The 22,056-nt window shown below is 49.9% G+C and overlaps 1 protein-coding gene across 1 annotated transcript in view; it reads left to right on the top strand.

Annotated features, from left to right (window-relative positions):
- The window catches only part of SEMA6B (semaphorin 6B), a 213,478-nt gene extending 195,604 nt beyond the window's left edge, over positions 1 to 17,874 (top strand). The window contains exons 13-17 of the mRNA XM_087952008.1: positions 3,508 to 3,702; positions 4,609 to 4,749; positions 9,674 to 9,751; positions 10,701 to 10,759; positions 16,429 to 17,874. Coding sequence (XP_087808134.1) covers positions 3,508 to 3,702; positions 4,609 to 4,749; positions 9,674 to 9,751; positions 10,701 to 10,759; positions 16,429 to 17,414 — 1,459 coding nt within the window. The 3' untranslated portion in view covers positions 17,415 to 17,874. The remainder of the gene's footprint in view (positions 1 to 3,507; positions 3,703 to 4,608; positions 4,750 to 9,673; positions 9,752 to 10,700; positions 10,760 to 16,428) is intronic.
- The last annotated feature ends 4,182 nt before the right edge of the window (positions 17,875 to 22,056 follow it).

The raw sequence follows: 22,056 nt of genomic DNA, 5'->3' as shown, positions 1-22,056 counted from the left end.
GTGGCCCTTGCAAAAAAACCAAAACCCTCCAGATAACAGATAATCAGAGTTGGACGGCACCTTGTAGGTCATCTAGTCCAACCCTCTGCCCAAGCAGGAGACCCTACACCATTTCGGACTGATGGGAGTCCAATCTCTTCTTGAAAGCCTCCAGTGATGAAGCTCCCACAACTTCCGAAGGCAACTTCTGCTCCGTGGGTTGATTGTTCTCACTGTCAGAAAGTTTCTCCTTATTTCCAGGTTGAATCTCTCCTGGATCAGTTTCCATCGATTATTCCTTGTCTGGCCTTCAGGTGCCTTGGAGAATAGATTGACCCCCTCCTCCTCTCTGGGGCAGCCCCTCAAATATTGGTAGACTGCTATCATGTCTCCCCTGGTCCTTCTCTTTACCAGACTAGCCAGGCCCAGTTCCTGCAACCGTTCATCGTATATTTTAGCCTCCAGTCCCCTAAATCATCCTGGTTGCTCTTCTCTGTACTTTTTCTAGAGTCTCAACATCTTTTTTATAATGTGGTGACCAAAACTGGATGCAGGACTCTAGGTGTGGTCCTACTAAGGCTTTATAGAGCGGTATTAGTCCCTCCCTTGATCTCGATTGTATCCCTCTGTTAATGCAATTTAGGATTGCATTAGCTTTTTTGGCTGCCGCTGCACACGGCTGGCTCATATTTAGCTGGTTGTCCACTCAGACTCCAAGATTAAATCTCTCCTTGTTCAGTTTCCATCCGTTGTTCCTTGTCTGGCCTGCAGGCGCCTTTGGAAAATAGCTTGACCCCTTCCTCCTCCCTGTGGCAGCCCCTCAAATATCGGCAGGCTGCTATCCTGTCTCCCTGGTCCTTCTCTTCACTAGACTAGCCAGACCCAGTTCCTGCAACCGTTCATCATATGTTTTAGCCTCCAGTCCCCTAATCATCCTGGTTGCTCTTCTCTGCACTTTTTCTAGAGTCTCAACATCTTTTTTATAATGTGGTGAACAAAACTGGAGGCAGGACTCTAGGTGTGGTCTTACTAAGGATTTATAGAGTGGTATTAGTACTTCCCTTGATCTCGATTGTATCCCTCTGTTAATGCAACTTAGGATTGCATTAGCTTTTTTGGCGGCTGCTGCACACGGCTGGCTCCTATTTAGCTGGTTGTCCATGAAGACTCCAAGATCCCTCTCACAGTTCCTGCTATTAAGCCTGGTTTCACCCGGTCTGTATGCGTGCTTTTGGTTTTTCTTGCCTAAGTGTAGGACTTTACTTTTCTCTACGTTGAATTTCATTTTGTTAGATACGGCCCAGGGTTCAAGTCTGTCAAGATCCATCGGGATCTTGAGTCTATCTTCTTGGGTGTTGGCTCTTCCTGCCAGCTTAGGCTTCTTAGAGGTCATGCCAGTATGTCTCTCCTAAATAATTATTTGAAGATTTTTGAAGTTTAGCTCGAGGCTTATGATTTAATTAGGGCGATCGCTGGAACACGTAGTGGCTTAACCAGCGTGGCAAGGAAAGTAACGTGGGTGGCAAAACTCTCTTAACCACCTTCTCACTTAACAACAGAAACGTTGGGGCTCCATGGTGGTCTTAAGTCAAGAACTACCTGTACCTTAGAGGGGTGTGGTTGTGGCTCCTCCCTCCCACCTCTGGGCCCCTCCCACAATTGTTTTCAACATCTAGAAACAAGTAAAGTAATAACTAGCAGTCAGCACGGGTTTGTTAAGAACAGATCATGCCAAACCAATCTCATTTCATTCTTCAACACAGTGACTAAATTAGTAGACCAGCAAAATACTGTGGACGTAATATATTTAGATTTCAGCAAGGCATTCGACAAAGTAGACCACAACCTACTTCTTGGGAAGCTAGAAAAGAGTAGGATAGATAGCACTACCACCAGATGGACTCGCAACTGGCTGGCAAACCGTACTCAACGAGTAGTCCTTAATGGGTCTAAGTCTACATGGAGGGAAGGAAGCAGTGGGGTGCCACAAGGTTCCGTCTTGAGCCCAGTACTCTTCAATATCTTCATTAACGACTTAGATGAGGGAATAGAAGGGGAACTTACCAAATTTGCAGATGATACTAAGCTGTCAGGAATAGCCAACACCCAAGAAGATGGGCTCAAGATCCAGATGGATCTTGACAGACTCGAACACTGGGCCATATCTAACAAAATGTAATTCAATGGAGAGAAAAGTAAAGTCCTACACTTAGGCAAGGAAAACCCAAAGGACACATATAGACTGGGTGAAACCAGGCTCAATAGCAGTAGCTGTGAGAGGGATCTTGGAGTCTTAGTGGTCAAGCAGCTAAATAGGAGCCAGCAATGTTCAGCAGCCGCCAAAAAAAGCCAATGCAGTCCTTAACAGAGAGATCCAGTCAAGATCAAGGGAAGTACTAATACCACTCTATAAATAGTTAGTAAGACCACATCTAGAGTACTGCATCCAGTTTTGTTCACCACATTATAAAAAAAGTGCAGAGAAGAGCAACCAGGATGATTAGGGGACTGGAGGCTAAAACATATGAAGAACGGTTACAGGAACCGGGCCTGGCTAGTCTAGGGAAGAGAAGGACCAGGGGAGACAGGAGAGCAGTCTTCCAATATTTGAGGGGCTGTCACAGAGAGGAGAAAGGGGGTCAAGCTATTTTCCAAGGCACCCGAAGGCCAGACAAGGAATAATGGATGGAAACTGACCAAGGAGAGATTCAACCTAGAAATAAGGAGGAATTTTCTGACAGTGAGAACAATCAACCTGTGGAACAGAAGTTGCCTTTGAAAGTTGTGGGAGCTTCATCACTGGAGACTTTCAAGAAGAGACTGGACTGCCATTTGTCAGAAATGGTGTAGCGTCTCCCGCTTGGGTGGGGGAGTGGGCTAGATGTCCTATAAGGTTCCTTCCAACTCTGATTATCTGTTATCTTCACATGCAAAGTTGTTAAGTGAGTTTTGCCCCACTTTACGACCTATCAGCACCATTGCTAAGTGAATCACTGGTAAGCTAGTAACATGGTTGTTAAGTGGATCTGCTACCCCATTGACTTCGCCTGTCAGACGGTCGCAAAAGGGGACCACGTGACCCCAGGGTGCTATGACCATTATAAATATGAGTCAGTTGCCAAGAATTTTGATCAGGTGACTCTGAGGATGCGGATGCGGTCGTAAGTGTGAAGAATGGTCCTGAGTCACTTTTTTCAGTCCCGTGGCGATATTGGTCGCTAAACAAATGGTTGTAAATCAAGGACCACCTGCATGTCTAAACAAAATTAAGATGGGATCAAAAATGTTTTTAAATGAACAGATTGACAGAGTTGAAAGGGACCTTGTCCAACCCCCAGCTCAAGCAGGAGACCCTACACCATTTAACAGGTTGACAGAGTCAGAAGGGACCTTGTAGGTCATCTAGTCCAACCCGCTGCCCAAGCAGGAGACCCTACACATAATGCTGTCAAATTACAAAATAAATAACCTGGCCCAGTGTGTCAATTCTGCACCCGGCTGATTAACCTCCGTCCTTTCCCGGGATAGGTACCAACTCCGGAAGATTGTGGTGGACAATGCAGCTGGACCGGGTCGGAATTACACCGTCGTCTTTCTGGGCTCCGATTCGGGAACCGTCCTTAAGTTCCTCATCCGCGCCAACCTCAGCGTCAGCTCGTCTCCTGCCCGAGCCAGTAGCCACAGCCTGCTGCTGGAGGAATTTGAGACCTACCCTAGTGACAAGTGAGTCGACACCGACAAACACACTTGTGCAAACCACAGAGGCACCCACGCCCCTTCGTTTCTCAGAGTTCGTGAGGGTGGAAGCAACAAGGTTTCATCCCACCTGGGGAATTCTGGGAGTTGAAGTTCACTCATCCCAACTGGAGGATTCTGGGAGTTGAAGTCCATCCATGCTGGCTGAGGAATTCTGGGAGTTGAAGTTCACTCCTCCCGGCTGGGGAATTCTGGGAGTTGAAGTTCACTCATCCCACCTGGGGAATTCTGGGAGTTGAAGTTCATCCATGCTGGCTGAGTAATTCTGGGAGTTGAAGCCCACCTTTGTCGGCTGGGAAATTTTGGGAGTTGAAGTCCACTCATCCCACCTGGGGAATTCTGGGAGCTGAAGTCCACTCATCCCACCTGGGGAATTCTGGGAGCTGAAGTTCACTCATCCCACCTGGGGAATTCTGGGAAGTCCACTTGTGCTGGGTAGTTAATTCTGGGAGTTGAAATCCACCTATGATAACTGGGGAATTCTGGGAATTATTGTATTTTGTTTTGTTTTATATTTTACTTTATTTATTGTTTTGTTTTATTTTATTGTTTTATTTTATTATTTTGATCTGTAGAACTGTCCACCTTAAAACACAACTCAGGGGAGCTCCCAAAGGCATTTGTCAAGTTTGTCTACCTTTTTCTCTGTCTTGATTTTTCACATTTTTATGTGTGACCGCTCTCCCCACTCTACCCCCTGCCCGGAGTCGTTAGGCATTGGATGACATATACATCTAATAAACAACAACAGCAATAATAATAATCCCCCTAGTCCTTGGGAAGGACTCAATGGATACGCATGCCAAAATCCAGAATAAAACGTCTGGATGATTCTGCAACCCACCATACTCATCGTCCTCCCTCTTTTCTCAGGTGTGGCAAGGACGCAACAGGTGAACGGAAACTGCTGAGCATGGAGCTGGACAAGGCCACGGGATCTCTGCTGCTGGCCTTCCCGCCCTGCGTCGTGAGAGCCCCCGTGGCCAGGTGCCACCAGCACTCCACCTGTATGAAGTGAGTCCCCATTTTTGCTTCGGCTGACCGGGGGGGGCAGGGATATCCCAGTGAAACAGGCACAGCACGGCGGATGTTAAGCCATGCCAGTCGATGGGATTTCTCCAGCGAGTCGAGTTTTGCCAAGTGGTTAAAGTGGCGGCTTAGAAACCAGGAGACGGGGAGTTCTAGTTCCACCTTAGGTATGAAAGCCGGTTGGATGACTTTGGGCCGCTCACTGGGAGACAGTGAGTTCTGGTCCTGCTTTAGGCATGTCATTCGTCTGGGCCAATCACCGGGAGATGGCGAGTTCTAGATCCTCCCTAGGCATGAAAGCCAGCATGGTGACTTTCAGCCAGTCACTAGGAGACAGTGAGTTCTAGATCCATCTTAGGTATGAAAGCAGATTGGAGAGTTTGGGGCAATCACTAGGAGGCAGTAGGAAAAGAGATGGGGTGAGAGTTCTAGTTCCATCTTAGGTATGAAAGCAGATTGAAAGAGAGTTTGGGCCAATCACTAGGAGACGGTGTGTTCTAGTTCATCTTGACATGGTGAAAGCCAGCTGGGTGACTTTGGGCCAATCACCAGGAGACTGTGAGTTCTAGTTCATTTAGTTGAAAGCCAGCATGGTGACTTTGAGCCAATCGCTAGAGATGGTGAGTTCTAGCCAGCACGTATGAAAGTCGTGGGTGACTTTCAGCCAATCACCAGGAAATGGTGAGTTCTAGTTCATTCAGCATGGTGACTTTGAGCCAATCGCTAGAGATGGCTGAGTGAGTTTCATCTTAGGGGCCAAACACTAGGAGACTGTGAGTTCTAGTTCATTTAGTTATGAAAGCCAGCATGGTGACTTTGAGCCAATCACTAGGAGATGGTGAGTTCTAGTTCATTCTTAGATATGAAAGGTACCTGGGTGAGTTTGGGCCAAACACTAGGAGACTGTGAGTTCTAGTCCTGCCTTAGGCATGAAAGCCAGTTGGGTGGCTTTGAGCCAATCACTAGGAGAGGGTGAGTTCTAGTTCCATTTTAGGCATGAAAGATTGCTGGGTGACTTTGGGCCAATCACTAGGAGACTGTGAGTTCTAGTCCTGCCTTAGACATGAAAGCCAGCTGGGTGACTTTGGGCCAATCACCAGGAAATGGTGAGTTCTAGTTCCATCTTAGGTATGAAAGAGGGCTGAGTGACTTTGGGCCAATCACCAGGAGACGGGGAGTTCTAGTCCTGCCTTAAGCCCACCCATCTGCAAGCTGTCAACGTTGAGACACACCGATGTACAGGGAAAGTAACGCAGGCGGATAAACCTGAACGGTCCTAAAATTAATATATTATCTTACATCATTAGAAGTTCTCTCTCTATTTGCTAAGCAACATCCATAAACATGTTTCAGTTTTGAGCAAAAAAAACAAAAGAAATTGCTTGATTAGCACTATTCGAACCCTTAAAAGGAAACTCCAGGTAATAAATAATGCATGAAGTCAATACTGCACTATAAATTATACATCAAATTTTTTTTAAAAAAGGACTTTGAAATGCAAATTTGCGATGCGGCACAATTGCGTGTATCAAATTGTAGCCCGAGAAGGGTTTCCAATTAAAAATCCCAGGTCAAATTCGTTTTTAAATACAAGGTTATTCTAGACATTGAGGTGTAAACTTCCACATTTACTTAGCCAAAAGGTCAAAAACCTTTTCCAATAAAAGGCCTGTAAAACCCTTGCAGCCATTAATATAAACATCGCCAATTCTATACATTTGGTATTTTAGTTCCTTCATCTCGCTTTCCTTTCTTTCCCTTCTTTCCTTCCTTCCTTCCTCCTTTCCCTTCCTCCTCCCTCCCTTCCTATCCCTTCTTTTTCTCTTTCCTTCCTTCCCTCCCTATCCTTCTTCCCTCCCTTCCTTTCTTCATTCCTCCCTTCCTCCTTCCCTTCCCTTTCTCCTCCCTTCCTTCTGTTCTTTTCCCTTCTTTCTTTTTCCTTTCTTTCCTCCCTCCTCCCTTCTTTCCTTTCTTCCTTCCCTCCCTCCCTCATCATTCCTTCCCTCCTTCCTCACCTCCTTTTCTCCCTCCATTTCTCTTCTTCCTCCATCTCTTCCTCCATCTCTCCCTCCCTCCATCCTTCCTTCCTTTCTTCCTCTTTTTCCTCCCTTCCTTCTTCCCTCTCTCCCTCACCCCTCCCTCCTTTCCTCCCTTCCTTCTTCCCTCTCTCCCTCCCTTCCCTTCCTTCCTTCCTCTCTTCCTTCCTTCTTCCCCTCCCCCTCCCCTCCTTCCTTCCCTCCCTCCTTCTTCCCTCTGTCCCTCACCTCTCCCTTCCTTATTTCCTTCCTTCCTTCTCCCCCTTCCTTCTTCCCTCTTCCTTCTTCCCCTCCCTCCTCTTTCCTTCCTCCCTCCCTTCTTCCCTCTGTCCCTCACCCTCCCTTCCTTATTTCCTTCCTTCCTTCCTCTCTTCCTTCCTTCTTTTTCTCTCTCATTCACCCTTCCCTCCCTTTTCTTTCCTCCCTCCCTCTCTTCTTCCCTGTCTCCCTAACCCCCCCCCTTCTTTCTTTCTTTCCTTCCTTCCTCCTTTCCTCCCTCCCTTCCTCCCTCTGTCCCTCACCCCCTCCCTAACCACTATCCTGTCCCATCGTTGCATTTCCAGCCACTTCCAATGTCCTCCAATCACCTGACCCTGATTCACGACATCTTTGCCAACACCCAGCATTTACTTCCACTTTGCCTAATCACTGCCATTCCCCCTCCCCCCAAAAAAAGTTCATAAAATCACTATCTTTATGACCCTCTTTATGACCTCGCAACGTACGATGTTGTAAGTCGGGGACCCCTCGTACTACAGCTCTCCTCCCACAAAGAACTCTTTTGGCTCCGCTCAACAGCCCTGCTCGTCAACTGATGCTCCTCAGCCGCCTTCCATCAATGCCACATTTCAGGGACGCGGTCAGCCGCCTCGCACATCTGCCTCCGACGTTCTTGGACCCATTATTAGAGACTGTGGCGACCGCAAAGGCACCTTTGCTTCGTTCATCCCTCACCACGGGCGGTCTTTTCCCCTCCCTCTGCTGTCCTGGCAAGCTTTCTGCGCTTAATTGCCAGCCATGAAAATCCTGTTATTCACCGGTTCTCTCTCGGCTGAAATGCCTGCTCCCTGGACAAGGATTGTGCCATAAAACCAAGGATAGAGCCAAAAGACAGGCTCTTCAACCTTCGAAATAAAACATAAAATGCAAATGCAGAGCAGAGCAGAAGGTCAACAATCCCGGGGAGCTTTTTGGGATAGCAGATGGAGCAGATTAGATTGGATTAACAGAGTTGGAAGAGGGACCTTGTAGGTCATCTAGTCCAGTGGTTGCCAACTGGTTGGCCGGGGACCACTGGTAAGAAAATGTTGGTAGCCTGCAGAGAAATGTCCCCCCCCCCCCCAAAAGCAATTAATCCAGGCTGCACGGGAACACAACGCTGTGCTGCCCACATGGCCCGTGGGAACACAAGGCTTGCATCGCTTGCATTGCGAACAACTACACGAGGTAGCGAGGGGAGGGGGCAAAGGGGGGAGGGGGGAACTTGCCCCACTTGCCCCATGCGCCTGGCCTGGCCACCGGGCTGCTTCTCTCCGCTTCTTTCTTCTTCTGCTTTTGGCTGCACGCAAGGAAAGCAGCCAAAGTCTTTCTTTCTCTCCCCCAAACTCTGCCAGAAGTGAATCTTTGGGACCCCGCAAGGCCTCCTGCTCCAAGAGGCTGCGACGGCAAAGACTCATTTCTGGCAGAATTGGGGGGAGAGAAAGAAAGGCTTTCTGCTGCTTCTGCTGCTTTCCTTGCATGAAGCCAAAAGTCTCTCTCTGTGTGTGTGTGTCTCTTCCCTTGAGAACGGAGCTGGAGAGGGTATCCTGTGATCCCAAATAAAGAACGATCGATCGGTAGGAAAACGGGTGGGGTGATTTTCCTGCAGACTTTTGGGGATTTTCGCAGGGTCTCTGCTGCTTCTGCTTTTCTGCAGAGACCCTGGGAAAATCCCCCAAAAAAGTCTACAGGAAAATCCCCCACCCCGTTTTCTTATCGATCAATCGATCTTTATTTGGGATCGCAGGATCTCTCTCTCTCTCTCTCCCTGAGAACAGAGCTGAATAGCAGGTTAGTGAAGGAATGTGCCTGCCTTGGAGGGGTGTGAGGTATGTGAGGGACCTCTGTTTCTGTGTGTGTGTGCGTGAGAGAGAGAGAGAGAGAGAGAATAAATCACCGCCAGCCCTCCAAGGTTAGATCAGATCTCTGTCTCTCTCCCTCTAGCGGCAATGGTGGAGCATCAGTGCTTGGCCGGCGGGGAGCCAGGCGACGCACGTTGCTTGCTCTTTTGGGCCATGAAAGAAGCGGGGGGGGTCAGGCGAGGCATGTGGGGGAAAAGTAGGACACCCCTCGAAAAGACGCCTAGCTGTTTTTGGGGTGGTGGTCAAAGCCTTATTTTCTAAGAAACATGGTAGAAGGTAAGACCAACGGCAGGGGAGGGAAATCCACTCCCGGGGTGGCTTTGCTGAGGCTGGTGGGGAAGTCGGTGCCATATTCCAGAGCTGCACTAGTCACAGGACTGGCCCTTTGGGATGACCCTAACCCTAAAATAAAATAAAAGTAAAAGAGTGGATTCCATCCGTAGCTGATTGCAAACACTCCCAGAGAATGCCTAACCCCTTTGCCCGGGCGATATTTGACGAATAAGTCTGGAATTCTGCCAGGTGCTGCCCTCACAGACCGGAACCGAAGGCCAGTTGGCCAAGTTGCAAAGCATCAAACTCTGTGGACTGTGATAGGATCCTTGCCTGCGGGTGTGTGTGTGTGTGTGTGTGTGTGCGGAGGTGGAGGTTATTGGGAAGAGAGGGGCCTTGGCGGCATTCCCCTTTGATCTCTTCCTCCACCTGGGTTCGAGTCACCTCCTCATGACGCCTTCTTTGCCTTTTGTCCTTCAGGAATTGTTTAGCCAGCAACGATCCGTACTGCGGCTGGACGCCGGAAGGGTCCTGTATTTTTGTGGAACGCAACACCAGGTATTCTGGGGATTTGGAGGGCCTTGTTATGGGGCACTCCTCCTTCTCCTCCTCCTTCTCCTCCTCCTCTTCCTCTCCTCCTCCTCCTCCTCTTCCTCCTCCTCCTCCTCCTCCTCCTCCTCCTCCTTTCCTCTTCCTTCTCCTCCTCCTCCTCCTCCTCCTCTTCCTTCTCCTCCTCCTCCTCTTCCTTCTCCTCCTCCTCCTCCTCCTCTTCCTTCTCCTCCTCCTCCTCCTCCTCTTCCTCCTCCTCCTCCCTCCTCCTCCTCCTTCCTTCTCCTCCTCCTCTTCCTCCTCCTCCTCCTCCTCTTCCTCTCCTCCTCCTCCTCCTCCTTCTCCCTCCTCCTCCTCCTCCTCCTCCTCCTCCTCTCTCCTTCTCCTCCTCCTCCTCCTCCTCCTCTTCCTTCTCCTCCTCCTCCTCCTCTTCCTTCTCCTCCTCCTCCTCCTCCTCCTCCTCCTCCTCCTCCTCCTCCTCTTCCTTCTCCTCCTCCTCTTCCTCCTCCTCCTCTTCCCAACAAACCCCTCTCCCTACTAGAGTGATGATGTTTCCTAGTTAGATCATGAAATGTCTGCAAGAAAAACCAAGCTCAGAGAGCACCAAGGACCCCACTGTTGTCCTCCTCCTCTTCCTCCTCCTCCTTCCTCCTCCTCCTCCTCCTCCCAAACTCACTCCCTTCTAGACTGATGATGTTCCCTAGTTGGTTCATGAAATGTCTACCAGAAAACAACCAAGCTCAGAGAGCACCAAGGACCCCTCATGCCAACCCTCCAGCTACAAATATTCTCCTTTATTGATATATTAAGAGCTTTTTATACAATTTTACGGTTTCCGTTGTGAACTGCTCAGAGGCATGCAGCTGAGATGGGTGGCATAGAAATATGATAAATCCGTAACATTAAAAATAGAGAAAGGTCAATAAACATTTACACCTCCCTCTGCATGAATTTACAGGCTGGCGTTCGAACAAGACATTGGCGGAATCAAGACCTCGTACCTCGGCGACTGTGAAGGTGAGCCCCACTCTCCAAGTCAAGTCTACCATTTTTTTTCCTGAGTCAGCCTGCTTCTGACTTTTGAGTTCGGTTCCCGGAAGATCTGAGATTTCACGGCCTGACCCTGATAAGGAAGCCAGACTGGCTGACAAACAGGCCATCTTCAGCTAGAGCAGGGGTGTCCAACCGTGGCAACTTTAAGACTTGTGGACTTCAACTCCCAGAATTCCTCAGCCAGCTTTGCTGGCTGAGGAATTCTGGGAGTTGAAGTCCACAAGTCTTAAAGTTGCCACGGTTGGACACCCCTGAGCTAGAGAGTATAAAATCAGGGGTGTCAAACTGGATTTCTCGCAGGGCTGGATCGACACCGGAGTTGTCCTCCGCTGGCCGGCCGGGAGGGGCGGAGGTGGTGGAGATGGGATGGACACAGGGGTAGGATTTAAATAATTTAACAACCGGTTCTCTGCCCTAATGACTGGGTGGGTGGGCATGGCCAGCAGGTGCGACAGGCAGCAGTCGGTCTCCTGCACTCACCGGGAGCAAAAATGGGAGTGTGGCGCCCCTCCCCAAGCACCCTGTCTTGGGCCTAGTGGGCCTCCCTGCAGCCTCCTGGCAGCAGAAATGGGCCGTGAGGGGGCCTGCGCTGCACCACCCTCTGCACCCCATTTTGGGCCTAGTGGGCCTCCCTGCAGCCTCCTGGGAGCAGAAATGGGCCGTGAAGGGGCCTGCACTGCACCACCCCCTGCACCCCATTTTGGGCCTAGTGGGCCTCTCTGCAGCCTCCTGGGAGCAGAAATGGGCCGTGAGGGGGCCTGCGCTGCACCACCCTCTGCACCCCATTTTGGGCCTAGTGGGCCTCTCTGCAGCCTCCTGGGAGCAGAAATGGGCCGTGAGGGGGCCTGCACTGCACCACCCCTGCACCCTATTTTGGGCCTAGTGGGCCTCCCTGCAGCCTCCTGGGAGCAGAAATGGGCCGTGAGGGGGCCTGCGCTGCACCACCCCTCTGCACCCCATTTTGGGCCTAGTGGGCCTCTCTGCAGCCTCCTGGGAGCAGAAATGGGCCGTGAGGGGGCCTGCACTGCACCACCCCTCTGCACCCCATTTTGGGCCTAGTGGGCCTCTCTGCAGCCTCCTGGGAGCAGAAATGGGCCGTGAGGGGGCCTGCGCTGCACCACCCCTCTGCACCCCATTTTGGGCCTAGTGGGCCTCTCTGCAGCCTCCTGGGAGCAGAAATGGGCCGTGAGGGGCCTGCGCTGCACCACCCTCTGCACCCCATTTTGGGCCTAGTGGGCCTCTCTGCAGCCTCCTGGGAGCAAAAATGGGCCGTGAGGGGCCTGCGCTGCACCACCCTCTGCACCCTATTTTGGGCCTAGTGGGCCTCCCTGCAGCCTCCTGGGAGCAGAAATGGGCCGTGAGGGGGCCTGCGCTGCACCACCCCTCTGCACCCCATTTTGGGCCTAGTGGGCCTCTCTGCAGCCTCCTGGGAGCAGAAATGGGCCGTGAGGGGGCCTGCACTGCACCACCCCCTGCACCCTATTTTGGGCCTAGTGGGCCTCCCTGCAGCCTCCTGGGAGCAGAAATGGGCCGTGAGGGGGCCTGCACTGCACCACCCCTCTGCACCCCATTTTGGGCCTAGTGGGCCTCTCTGCAGCCTCCTGGGAGCAGAAATGGGCCGTGAGGGGCCTGCACTGCACCACCCTCTGCACCCCATTTTGGGCCTAGTGGGCCTCCCTGCAGCCTCCTGGGAGCAGAAATGGGCCACAGGGGGCGCTCCACCCCTCTGCACCCCATTTGGGGCCTAGTGGGCCTCTCTGCAGCCTCCTGGGAGCAGAAATGGGCCGTAAGTGGGCCCTCTGGCTGATGGCCGGGGGGCCTGCGCTGCACCCCTCTGCACCCCATTTTGGGCCTAGTGGGCCTCCCTGCACTTCCCTGGGAGCCAAACGGGGCATGGGGGGACTCCTGGGAAGGGAGTGGAAGGGAGGGGATGGGCCAGCCAGGAATTGAACAACCGTTTTTGGCCGAAGTGGTGCGAACCGGTTGAAACCCACCCCTGGATGGATGGCCTCCTGCAGCCCAAAACCCTGCTGCCCAAAATGGGGGAGGGGTGCAGGCGAGCCCTACATGGCCCATTTTTTGGCCAAAAGCAAGCTGCGCGAAGGCCTTGCGCCACATTTTCGGCTGGCAGAATACTGCAGGAGGCCCTGAAGGCCAAAAACGGGCCACACACACACACACACACACACCCCACAACTTGTTTTGGCTGTGCTGTAGTTCATCGGCAGCAGGTGCGGATGGCTGAGGTCTCGGAGAGCGAGGACTCGGATGAGGGGCCTGCATGTGATGCAGGGATGGGGCCAGGACCATCATGGAGTGGGGTGCTGCCTTCGGAGATTGTGGAGGCTGGCAACAGTGAGGAAGAGGCCCCCGAGGAGCCTGTGCTCAGTGCGCGTACGCGCAGGGCTGCTCGAAGGAAACAGCAGCTGCAGCAGCACGGGCAACTCGGGAGCAAGGTTGCAAGGTAATGGCCCCTCCCTTAAGAGATAAAAGCCAGCTGAGAAACCGGAGTTCTTTGCAGGAAGCAAAGAAGTTTTTGCACTCAAGCCTTGTGAACATTCGGACTCTCTTAGTTGGTGTTTGGAGACTCTTTGGGTTTGAACTATTTCTTGGCAACTTTATCTAGTGCACTTGGCAGCCTTGCACAACCTTGGCAAGGCTCGCTCTTATCAGAGACAATTCGTTGGAAACAGCCTTTGAACCGGGAAGGGACGGAATAGGTGAAGAATCATTAAAAGTTTTAGCGGTTACCTCCGCTTCGTGTTTGTTTCCTTGGAACAAGGTTTGGGTCAGAACAGGCTGGTAGAGGCACCGCAGGCTGGTCCTTTGATATTTCCAGACCAGTCCTGCGGGCAAGATTGAAGCACCCCTACTATAAATCATTAATTTCATTTTAATTTTCTTTATTTATCCAATTTATCAGCCGGCCATTTTACCACAGCTCAGGGTAACGCAACCAGGATGATTAGGGGATTGGAGGCTAAAACATATGAAGAACGGTTACAGGAACTGGGCCTGGCCAGTCTAATGAAGAGAAGGACCAGGGGAGACAGGACAGCAGTCTTCCAATACTTGAGGAGGGGCTGCCCCAGAGAGGAGGAAGGGGTCAAGCTATCCTCCAAGACACCCGAAGACCGACCAGGCAAATAATAATGAATAGAAACTGAACAAGGAGAGATTCAACCTGGAAATTAAGGAGAAATTTTCTGACAGGGACAACAATCAACCCATGGAACTGAAGTTGCCTTCGGAAGTTGTGGGAGCCTCATCACTGGAGGCTTTCAAGAAGAGACTGGACTGCCATTTGTCAGAAATGGCGTAGGGTCTCCCGCTTGGGCAGGGGGTTGGACTAGATGACCTATAAGTTCCCTTCCAACTCTGATTATCCGTTATCTGTTAAAAACACTGGCCGGCAAACAATATTTAAAAAAATAAAACTAAGACTAGATAGTCCTTGATTTAACAACCGTTTGTTTAGTGTCTGTTCAAAGTTAGAACAGCACTAAAATAAGTGACTTACAATTTGTTTTTCGCACTTAATGACCATTGCAGCATCCCCCAATGGTCACACGATCAAAAATTCAGATACTTGGCCACTGACCATATTTATGACGGATTGCAATGTCCTGGGGGGGGGTGCCATGATCCCCTTTTGTGACGAGCAAAGTCAACGGGGAAATCCAGATTCGTTTAAAGAGCCTGTGACAAAATTAACAACTGCAGTGATTCCCTTAACGAATGTGGCAAGAGAGGTTGTAAAACCAGGCAAAATTCACTTAAAACGTCTCACTTAGCAACCTACATTTCGGGCTCAATTGTGGTCATACGTTGAGGACTATCTGTATGTAAATAAAATACTAGCAAAGTCGTATTTGTTCCCCAAAATTCTTAGGCTATGTTTGTCAGTCGTACCTCAGCCAATTTTATTTCACTTTATTTCTATTGATTTTATTTTAATTCAATTTATTTTAACGAAGAGGAGGACTATATGATAATTGTCTTTCAATATTAGAGGGGTTATCGTAGAGAAGAAGGGAGTTGATCTATTCTATAAAGCACCCGAAGGCAAGATCATAAAAGAGGGATCAAACCTAGAACTAAGGAAAATTTTCCTCACAGTGAGGACAGTTCATCAGTGGAACTGCTTGGCACCAGAAGTTGTGGGTGCTCCATCATTGAAGATTTTTAGGAATAGATTGGACAGCCACTTGTCAGAATAGAATGGAATGGAATGGAAAGGAAAGAGTAGAATAGAATAGAATAGAATAGAATAGAATAGAATAGAATAGAATAGAATAGAATAGAATAGAATAGAATAGAATTCTTTCTTGGCCAAGTGTGATTGGACACCCAAGGAATTTGTCTTCAGTGCAAATGCTCCCAGTGTACATAAAAGAAAAGATACATTCGTCGAGAGTCAAGAATCATCAGGTACAACGCTTAATAATAGTCATAGGGTATAAATAATAGGGTATAAATAAGCAATCAAATCATACTAGGAAACAGTCAATATAGATCATAAAGATACAAGCGACAGAGTTACAGTCCTACAGTCACAAGTGGGAGGGGAAGGGTGATAAGGAGTGATGAGAAGGTTAATAGTAATAGTAGTGCAGACTTTGTAAATAGTTGGACAGTGTTGAGGGAATTATTTGTTTAGCAGAGTGATGGCGTTCGGGGGAAAACTGTCCTTGTGTCTAGTTGTTCTGGTTTTGAGGGAAGGAGTTGAAACAGTTTATGTCCGGGATGTGAGGGGTCTGTAGATATTTTCACAGCCCTCTTTTTGACTCCTGCAGTATACAGGTCCTCAATTGAAGGCAGGTTTGTAGTAATTGTTTTTTCTGCAGTCCTAATTACCCTCTGGAGTCTGTGCCTGTCCTGTTGGGTTGCAGAGCCAAACCAGATGGTTATAGAGGTGCAGATGACAGACTCCATCATTCCTCTGTAGAACTGGATCAGCAGCTCCTTGGACAGTTTGAGCTTCCTGAGTTGGCGCAGAAAGAAACTTCTTTATTGTGATTTTTTGATGGCTTTTTTTTATGTTAGGTGTCTATTTTAAGTCATGTGATATAATAGAACCTAGAAACGTGAAGGTCTCTATTGTTGATGCTGTGTCGTCTAGTATTGTAAGAAGTGGTAGTATGGGAGGGTTTCTCTTTAAAATCTACCACCATTTCTATGGTTTTGAGTGTGTTCAGTTCCAGATTGTTCTGGTAAACTCACCAATATCTCCTGAAACCAGAAAAAGGAACTAGAAATTGATTCCAATGCTCCAAAATGAATATTGGCAGTGCTCCATAGCATCGTTTTGAGGGAAGGAGTTGAAACAGTTTATGTCCGGGATGTGAGGGGTCTGTAAGGATTTGCACAGCTCTCTTTTTGACTCATGCAGGATACAGGTCCTCAATGGAAGGCAGGGGGTAGCCTATGTTTTTTCTGCAGTCCTAATTATCCTCTGAAGTCTGTGTCTGTCTTGTTGGGTTGCAGAACCAAACCAGGCAGTTGTAGAGGAGCAGGTGACAGATTCAACAATTCCTCTGAAATGGTGTAGGGTCCCCCTTCTTGAGCAGTGGGTTAGACTAGAAGACCTCCAAAGCCCCTTCCAACCCTGTTATTCTTCGTTATTCCTACAGGCCTGCTGACGGAAAGCTTTGTGGATGAACCCAACGGGTTGGTGTCCGTCAACTTGCTGGTCATCTCTTCTGTGGCTGCCTTCGTCATCGGAGCAGTGATCTCGGGCTTTAGCGTGTGCTGGTTCATCGGGCATCGAGACCGTAAGGAACTGGCCCGCCGGAGAGACAAGGAGAACATCCTTGCTCACGGAGAATCCGTGGTCAGTGTCAGCCGGCTGGGAGATCGGCGCTCCCGGGGACCTGGCAGCCAACCAGAGAACTTGTTGGCTCCGCTCATGCAGAACGGGTGGCCCAAAGGACTGATTAAGATGGGCCCGCATGACCTCGATTCAGGGGTACTCCCCACCCCGGAGCAGACCCCCTTGCAGCAAAAGCGGTACCCCAAGCCGTGCAGCTGGGAGTACAGCCACAATCTCATTAACGCTTCTCTGCGCGGCGGAGACCCGCCATCCTCGGTTATCCTTCTCCATGCAGGACACACCCCAGTGCCATCGCACCTGAGCTCCGGACGAGTCATCCCCATTTCCTGCCACTCCGTGTTGATGGACCAAGAACTGGACAGCGAGGGAGCAGACCTCTCGCTAGACATGCGCTATCTCCCGGTGAGCGGTGGTGAGGGACCGAGGGGTATCCAATCCCAGCCAGGCCCACTGGTGCATCGACCTTGCGGGACGCGGAGCTCGTACGGCAGCGAGCTGCCGATCACGCCGCACGACAGCCCCGATCGTCGGCGGGTGGTATCCGCTCCGACCGGGGACACGGGCAATCAGTGGAATCCCGAGAAGCTGAACTTTAATAGTAACAGCACGGGCAGCAAGGGAAGTGCTCACCTGAGGCGCACCCACACATTCAACAGTGGGGAAGGTCAGGCCCCCCACGCCCGAGCCCAGCGGACATCGACGCCGGGACCCCATCACACCCTCACAGACTACAGTCATCTCTTGAAATACAGTGGCGCAGAACGGACTCCATCTTCGGTCAAATAGGGCTGGTCAGGGGTGTGTGGCTTGGCTTGGCAACCTTCTTCCTCACACGAGGGGTGGGGATTTTTGCTGCAGAGAGGAAGAGGAGGAGGAGGAGGAGGAAGAGGAGGAGGAGGAAGAGCAAAGCAGGAAAACAACAGTGAGAGATGCTTGATTCCCCCCGTAGGTGGCTTGGAACGACCGGAATGCCCCACTTCCCAAAGCGTTCCAGATCTGCGCGAGATACAAAAAAAAAAAAGGAGGTTCTTTTCTTCGTGTGTGCGTGTGTGTGTTTTTGGGGTTCTCTTCATCCTGGCGCTTCCTCATTGGATACTTCCTTGCCTTTGCAAAACTCCTCCTCCTCCCTGAGGGGATGGGCAGGCAGGGGGCACTGACCCACCCATCCGCGGGTGGGCAAAGGTACTCTCAGTAAGTCAGGAAGGAACAGCGATCGTGAAACGAGTTGCAACGATTATCTGCTGCTAAAAAAAAAAAAAAAAAGGAATGGGAAGGTTGCACAAAGCATTGGGGGGGGTGGCCCCCTCGTTTCTTTACTCATTCTCCCCCCCACCCCTCTTTTTAATTTTATTTTTGGCTCCCGAAGGGCAGGGGAGGTTCTGTTTCGGACTGTGAAAGAACTCTCCAAAAATTACCATTGTCGGTTTCGGTTTTTTTCCTCTTCCTGTTTTGTTTTGGGTTTTGTTTTGTTTTTGCGTGGTTCCCATGGGTTCCACGCACGCCAACACACACAGATGTGAACCGCTCATCCTGAGCTCCTGCAGGGCTGCTGTTCTTCTCTAAGAACAAGAACTTTCGGGGCTGGGGGGGAAGAGACCCCAAGCCTCCTTCTCCTTGGTGCTACACGTGGGTCCCACCACAGCAAAAGTTGTACTCCGATCACACCCAGCTCTGAGCACCGAATGCCTGAGTGTTCCACGGTGGGCGGAAAGTCTGATTGTGATGGGTGGGAAGTGGGTCAAGCTGGAAAATTTCACCCTGGCTTTCAGCGGTCCAGGCTGGGCCCCACCCTGGAGAGGGTTTCCAGCTTTTTGAAATATCGTTTCTTACCAAGTCCCTTGGTTTGCGTTTGCACAACATGCTAAAGCTCTGCCAATTCCCTAACTTTAAGAGAACGAAATTCTGGGTTTGCCCCACAGACGGAAAGTAAATGAGGCCACTCCATTTTAACTGAGTGTTTTAGGTGAACCTTTTAGAAGGTCTGATTGGTCTGATTAGAGCAAGCTGTATGTTGAATGGGGTTTATCGAATTATAAAGCGAGGCGGTGGAAGTACAACTGATTTCATTCCGGGTTTTCCAAGGACTATGACACTTTGGCAAGCCCTTTGCTGAGCCCAGCTAGTGATACAGGCGCAGGTCTGTTGGAAGGGGAGGTTGCTTGCAGTTCCTTGTCCTGCCTCTGCACTCCATGACAGTTCCATGCCTTCCTTGGAGGTTCTGTATACACGCCGTGGAAGGGCGTTCATGGAAGTGCCGTGCATTTCGTAAAAAGTTCCACGCCATCTGTGGAAGTTCTGCGCGCTGTGAAAGTGCCATGCCCTCCCGGAAAGTGCTGTGCGATTCACGGAAGTCCCATGCTCTCTGTGGAAGTTCTGTAAGGCCCACGGAAGCTCTGTTGCACTCTGCGAAAAGTTCTGCGCACTTTACGGAAGGACCGTACAATCCGTAGAAGTTCTGTATAATCCATGGAGGTTCTGAGCACTCCGTGGAAGTTCCATGACTGTGACATGGATGGGGTTGTTTGGGGATGTCCTGTAAACTCCGTCAGAGTTCCGTGCGCTCTGCGGAAGTCCCACACTTTCTGTGAAAACGCTGTGTACCCCATGGCGATTCCACATACTCCGTGGAAGTTCTATGCACTCCATAGGAGTTCCATGCATTCTATGGCAATTCCATACACTCCGTGGAAGTCCCAAGGAGACTAGAACTCGCTTCCACGGAGCTCCTTGGGCCCCCAACATTGTCTTCTATCAAGTTCTTCCATCTTCATTCTTAGATGATTTTTTTTAAGGCGATCTTGGCTGCGGCCGTATACACACGGTAGAAGTGATGTGCAGAACCAAGGCAGAAGATAAACGACCTGCTCTTGACAGCCAAGAGGTTTTTGCGCCCCGTACAGCACAGTGGACAAGTGTCCTCTTCCCTCCAGGGAAGGCCGCTTGGGTCATTCGCACCACTTGCTTAATCATTCGCGGGGCTTAACGCAGGGTGCATCTGAACCTCCCAAAGGGAATATGGAGGCATGGACTTCACGTGACATAGTTGGACGAGGACGGAAAACCTCACCCTGCCGCTCCAGTGCCTCCCAAACCTCCGACTGCTAAGCCCCCTGCCCTAATTCTTGAAGTACACGCCCCATTTCTTTCTCATTTGCAGATGTATACATCACGTACAAGAAAGAAACTCGGCGTACGACCACAACAGAGCCCAAAATGACTGCGCTTAGGCGAGACATTTGTTCAGTGACTTGGTCCATTTTCTGACCTTTCTTGCCACCTGTCAGGGCTCTGACAATCCACCCTCCTTCAAATCATAAGTCTCTGGCCGCATCTCTCAGAGTAAAAAAAAAAAATTGATTTATTAGGAGTGACCATGTCGGTGTGACCTGGGTGCAGCCGACACTAAGACACATCATTCATTTCCCCCTTGACCCTGGTTTCCCCCCCCATCCCCCTGGATGTATATTCTCCAATGGGATGCATCCATAGCCAAGAGTCATCTATCATGCTCTCCAGTAATAATCTTGCGCGCCAACAGCTTTGGCTGCCTAGCAATTATCTGAAGCATTTAAGGAATGCACTACTTTCCCCCCCACACACACTCCCTTTCTGCTGGCAACTAAAAAGACCAAAGAAGCATTTTTTTTTTGTTGACACCACCGTTGTGAAGCGAATCGCCGCAGCTGAGAAGTTAGTAATTCAGTCATTAAGTGAATCTGGTTTGCCCCCATTGACTTTGCCTGTCAGAAGGTCGCAAAAAGGGAAATCGCATGACCCCCCCCAGGACACTGCGGCCATCATACCTATGAGTCAGTTGCCAGGCGTTGAAATTTTGATTGCGTGGCCATGGGGAGGTAGCCATGGTTGAAAGTGTGAAAAAGTAGCCGTAAGTCAACTTTTTGCAGCGCCGTTGTAACTTGGAACGGTCACTGAACGAACTGCCGTAAGTGGAGGACTACCTGTACAAGAGTTGTTCAAACATCACTGTACCCAAATCTCAGGTTCTACCTGCTGTCAACCATGGCTGGGAGAGCCCTAAGGCAGAATTTCTCAACTTTACTGACTTTAAAAGGAGTGGACTTCAACTCCCAGAATTCCCCAGCCAGCATGCCTTGAAACAACCATAGAGAATTAAAGGAGCGGCCCTTATATCGATAGTCCTTGACTTACAACAGTTCACTTAGTGACAGTTAGAAGTTACAACTGCACTGGAAAAAGTGACTTATGGCTGTTTCTCCACGCTTATGACCATGGCAGCATCCCCACAGTTACATGATTGACGTGCGGTATGCTTGACAACGGACTCACAGTTACGACGGTCTCAGTGTTCCCCCTTTTGCGAACTTCTGACGAGCAAAGTCAAGGGCGAGGAACCCGATTCACTTAACGACCATCTTACGAATTTAACCACTGCTGTGATTCAGTTTACGGCAAGAAAAGTCGTAAAAGGGGGGCCAAACTTGACAAATTTATCACCGAGCAAACCTAAATTTTGGGTTCAATTGCGGCCGTACGTTGAGGGCTACCTGAATATCCGTTCAGGCTGGTTTAACCATGTTAGGACTTGGAGATGGTGTGAATTTAGCCGTTCCCTCCTCAACAGCCCCCAGCCTTTGCTAACACAACCTCACAGTTTTGGTGGATGCAAAGTTGTTTTCGCACAGCTATATCCGTTTGTCATTTCTGACAATCATCCTGGGAACTGCACAACGGAAGGCGCGATCTTTCCACGCTAACTTGTAAACCAAGGTTCCTCCTACCTCAGCAACTTTAAGACTTCACCACCTTTCAAGTTGCTAAAATTTCAGCAACATAGCTCTAAACACCGGCGGAAGGGATTCAAACCGATTTGGCAGGACTTGTGGTTCCACCCCTGTGCGCGTGAGGGGGCTGCTTGAAACCTCCATGTCTCAGGGCAGTGTATCATCGCAAAGGAACAGCTGGGGATGGGAATGGAACAGCTTGACACAGCCAACTCATCATGGCCAACTCCAGTGATGGGATTCAGCCGGTTTGCACCGGTTCCTGAGAACTGGTTGTTAACTTTCTGAGCAATTTGGTGAAGTGGTTGTTGGAAGAAATCATTAGGGCAGAGAAGCGGTTGTTAAATTATTTGAATCCCACCACTGGGCCAACTTGCCGCAGCCATCTCGCCGCGGGAACAATTCGCTGAGGGACAATTTAACAATTCTATGTAATGCTTTAAAATAAAATTTAAAAAATTATTTTAAATTTTGCCATTTACATCGTTAGGATTCCGGCACTTAACCCTATTTAAATCATGAGTCTCAAGCCAAACTTCCAAAACTTCCAAAAGGATTTATTGGGAGTTAAAAGGTCCAGCATTGCCTGGGTGTAGCCAACTCTGAGACATGTCATTCACTGTTCCCCTTGACCCTGGTTTCCCCCCACCCGCTGGATGTATCGT

Source organism: Notechis scutatus, chromosome 1 (assembly GCF_049901735.1).
Source record: "Notechis scutatus isolate UNSWTSFEM ecotype Mainland chromosome 1, rNotScu1.2, whole genome shotgun sequence".
NCBI classification, from domain to species: Eukaryota; Metazoa; Chordata; class Lepidosauria; order Squamata; family Elapidae; genus Notechis; species Notechis scutatus.
Note: the sequence above shows the minus strand (reverse complement) of the source record. Positions and strands in the feature narration are given on the sequence as shown.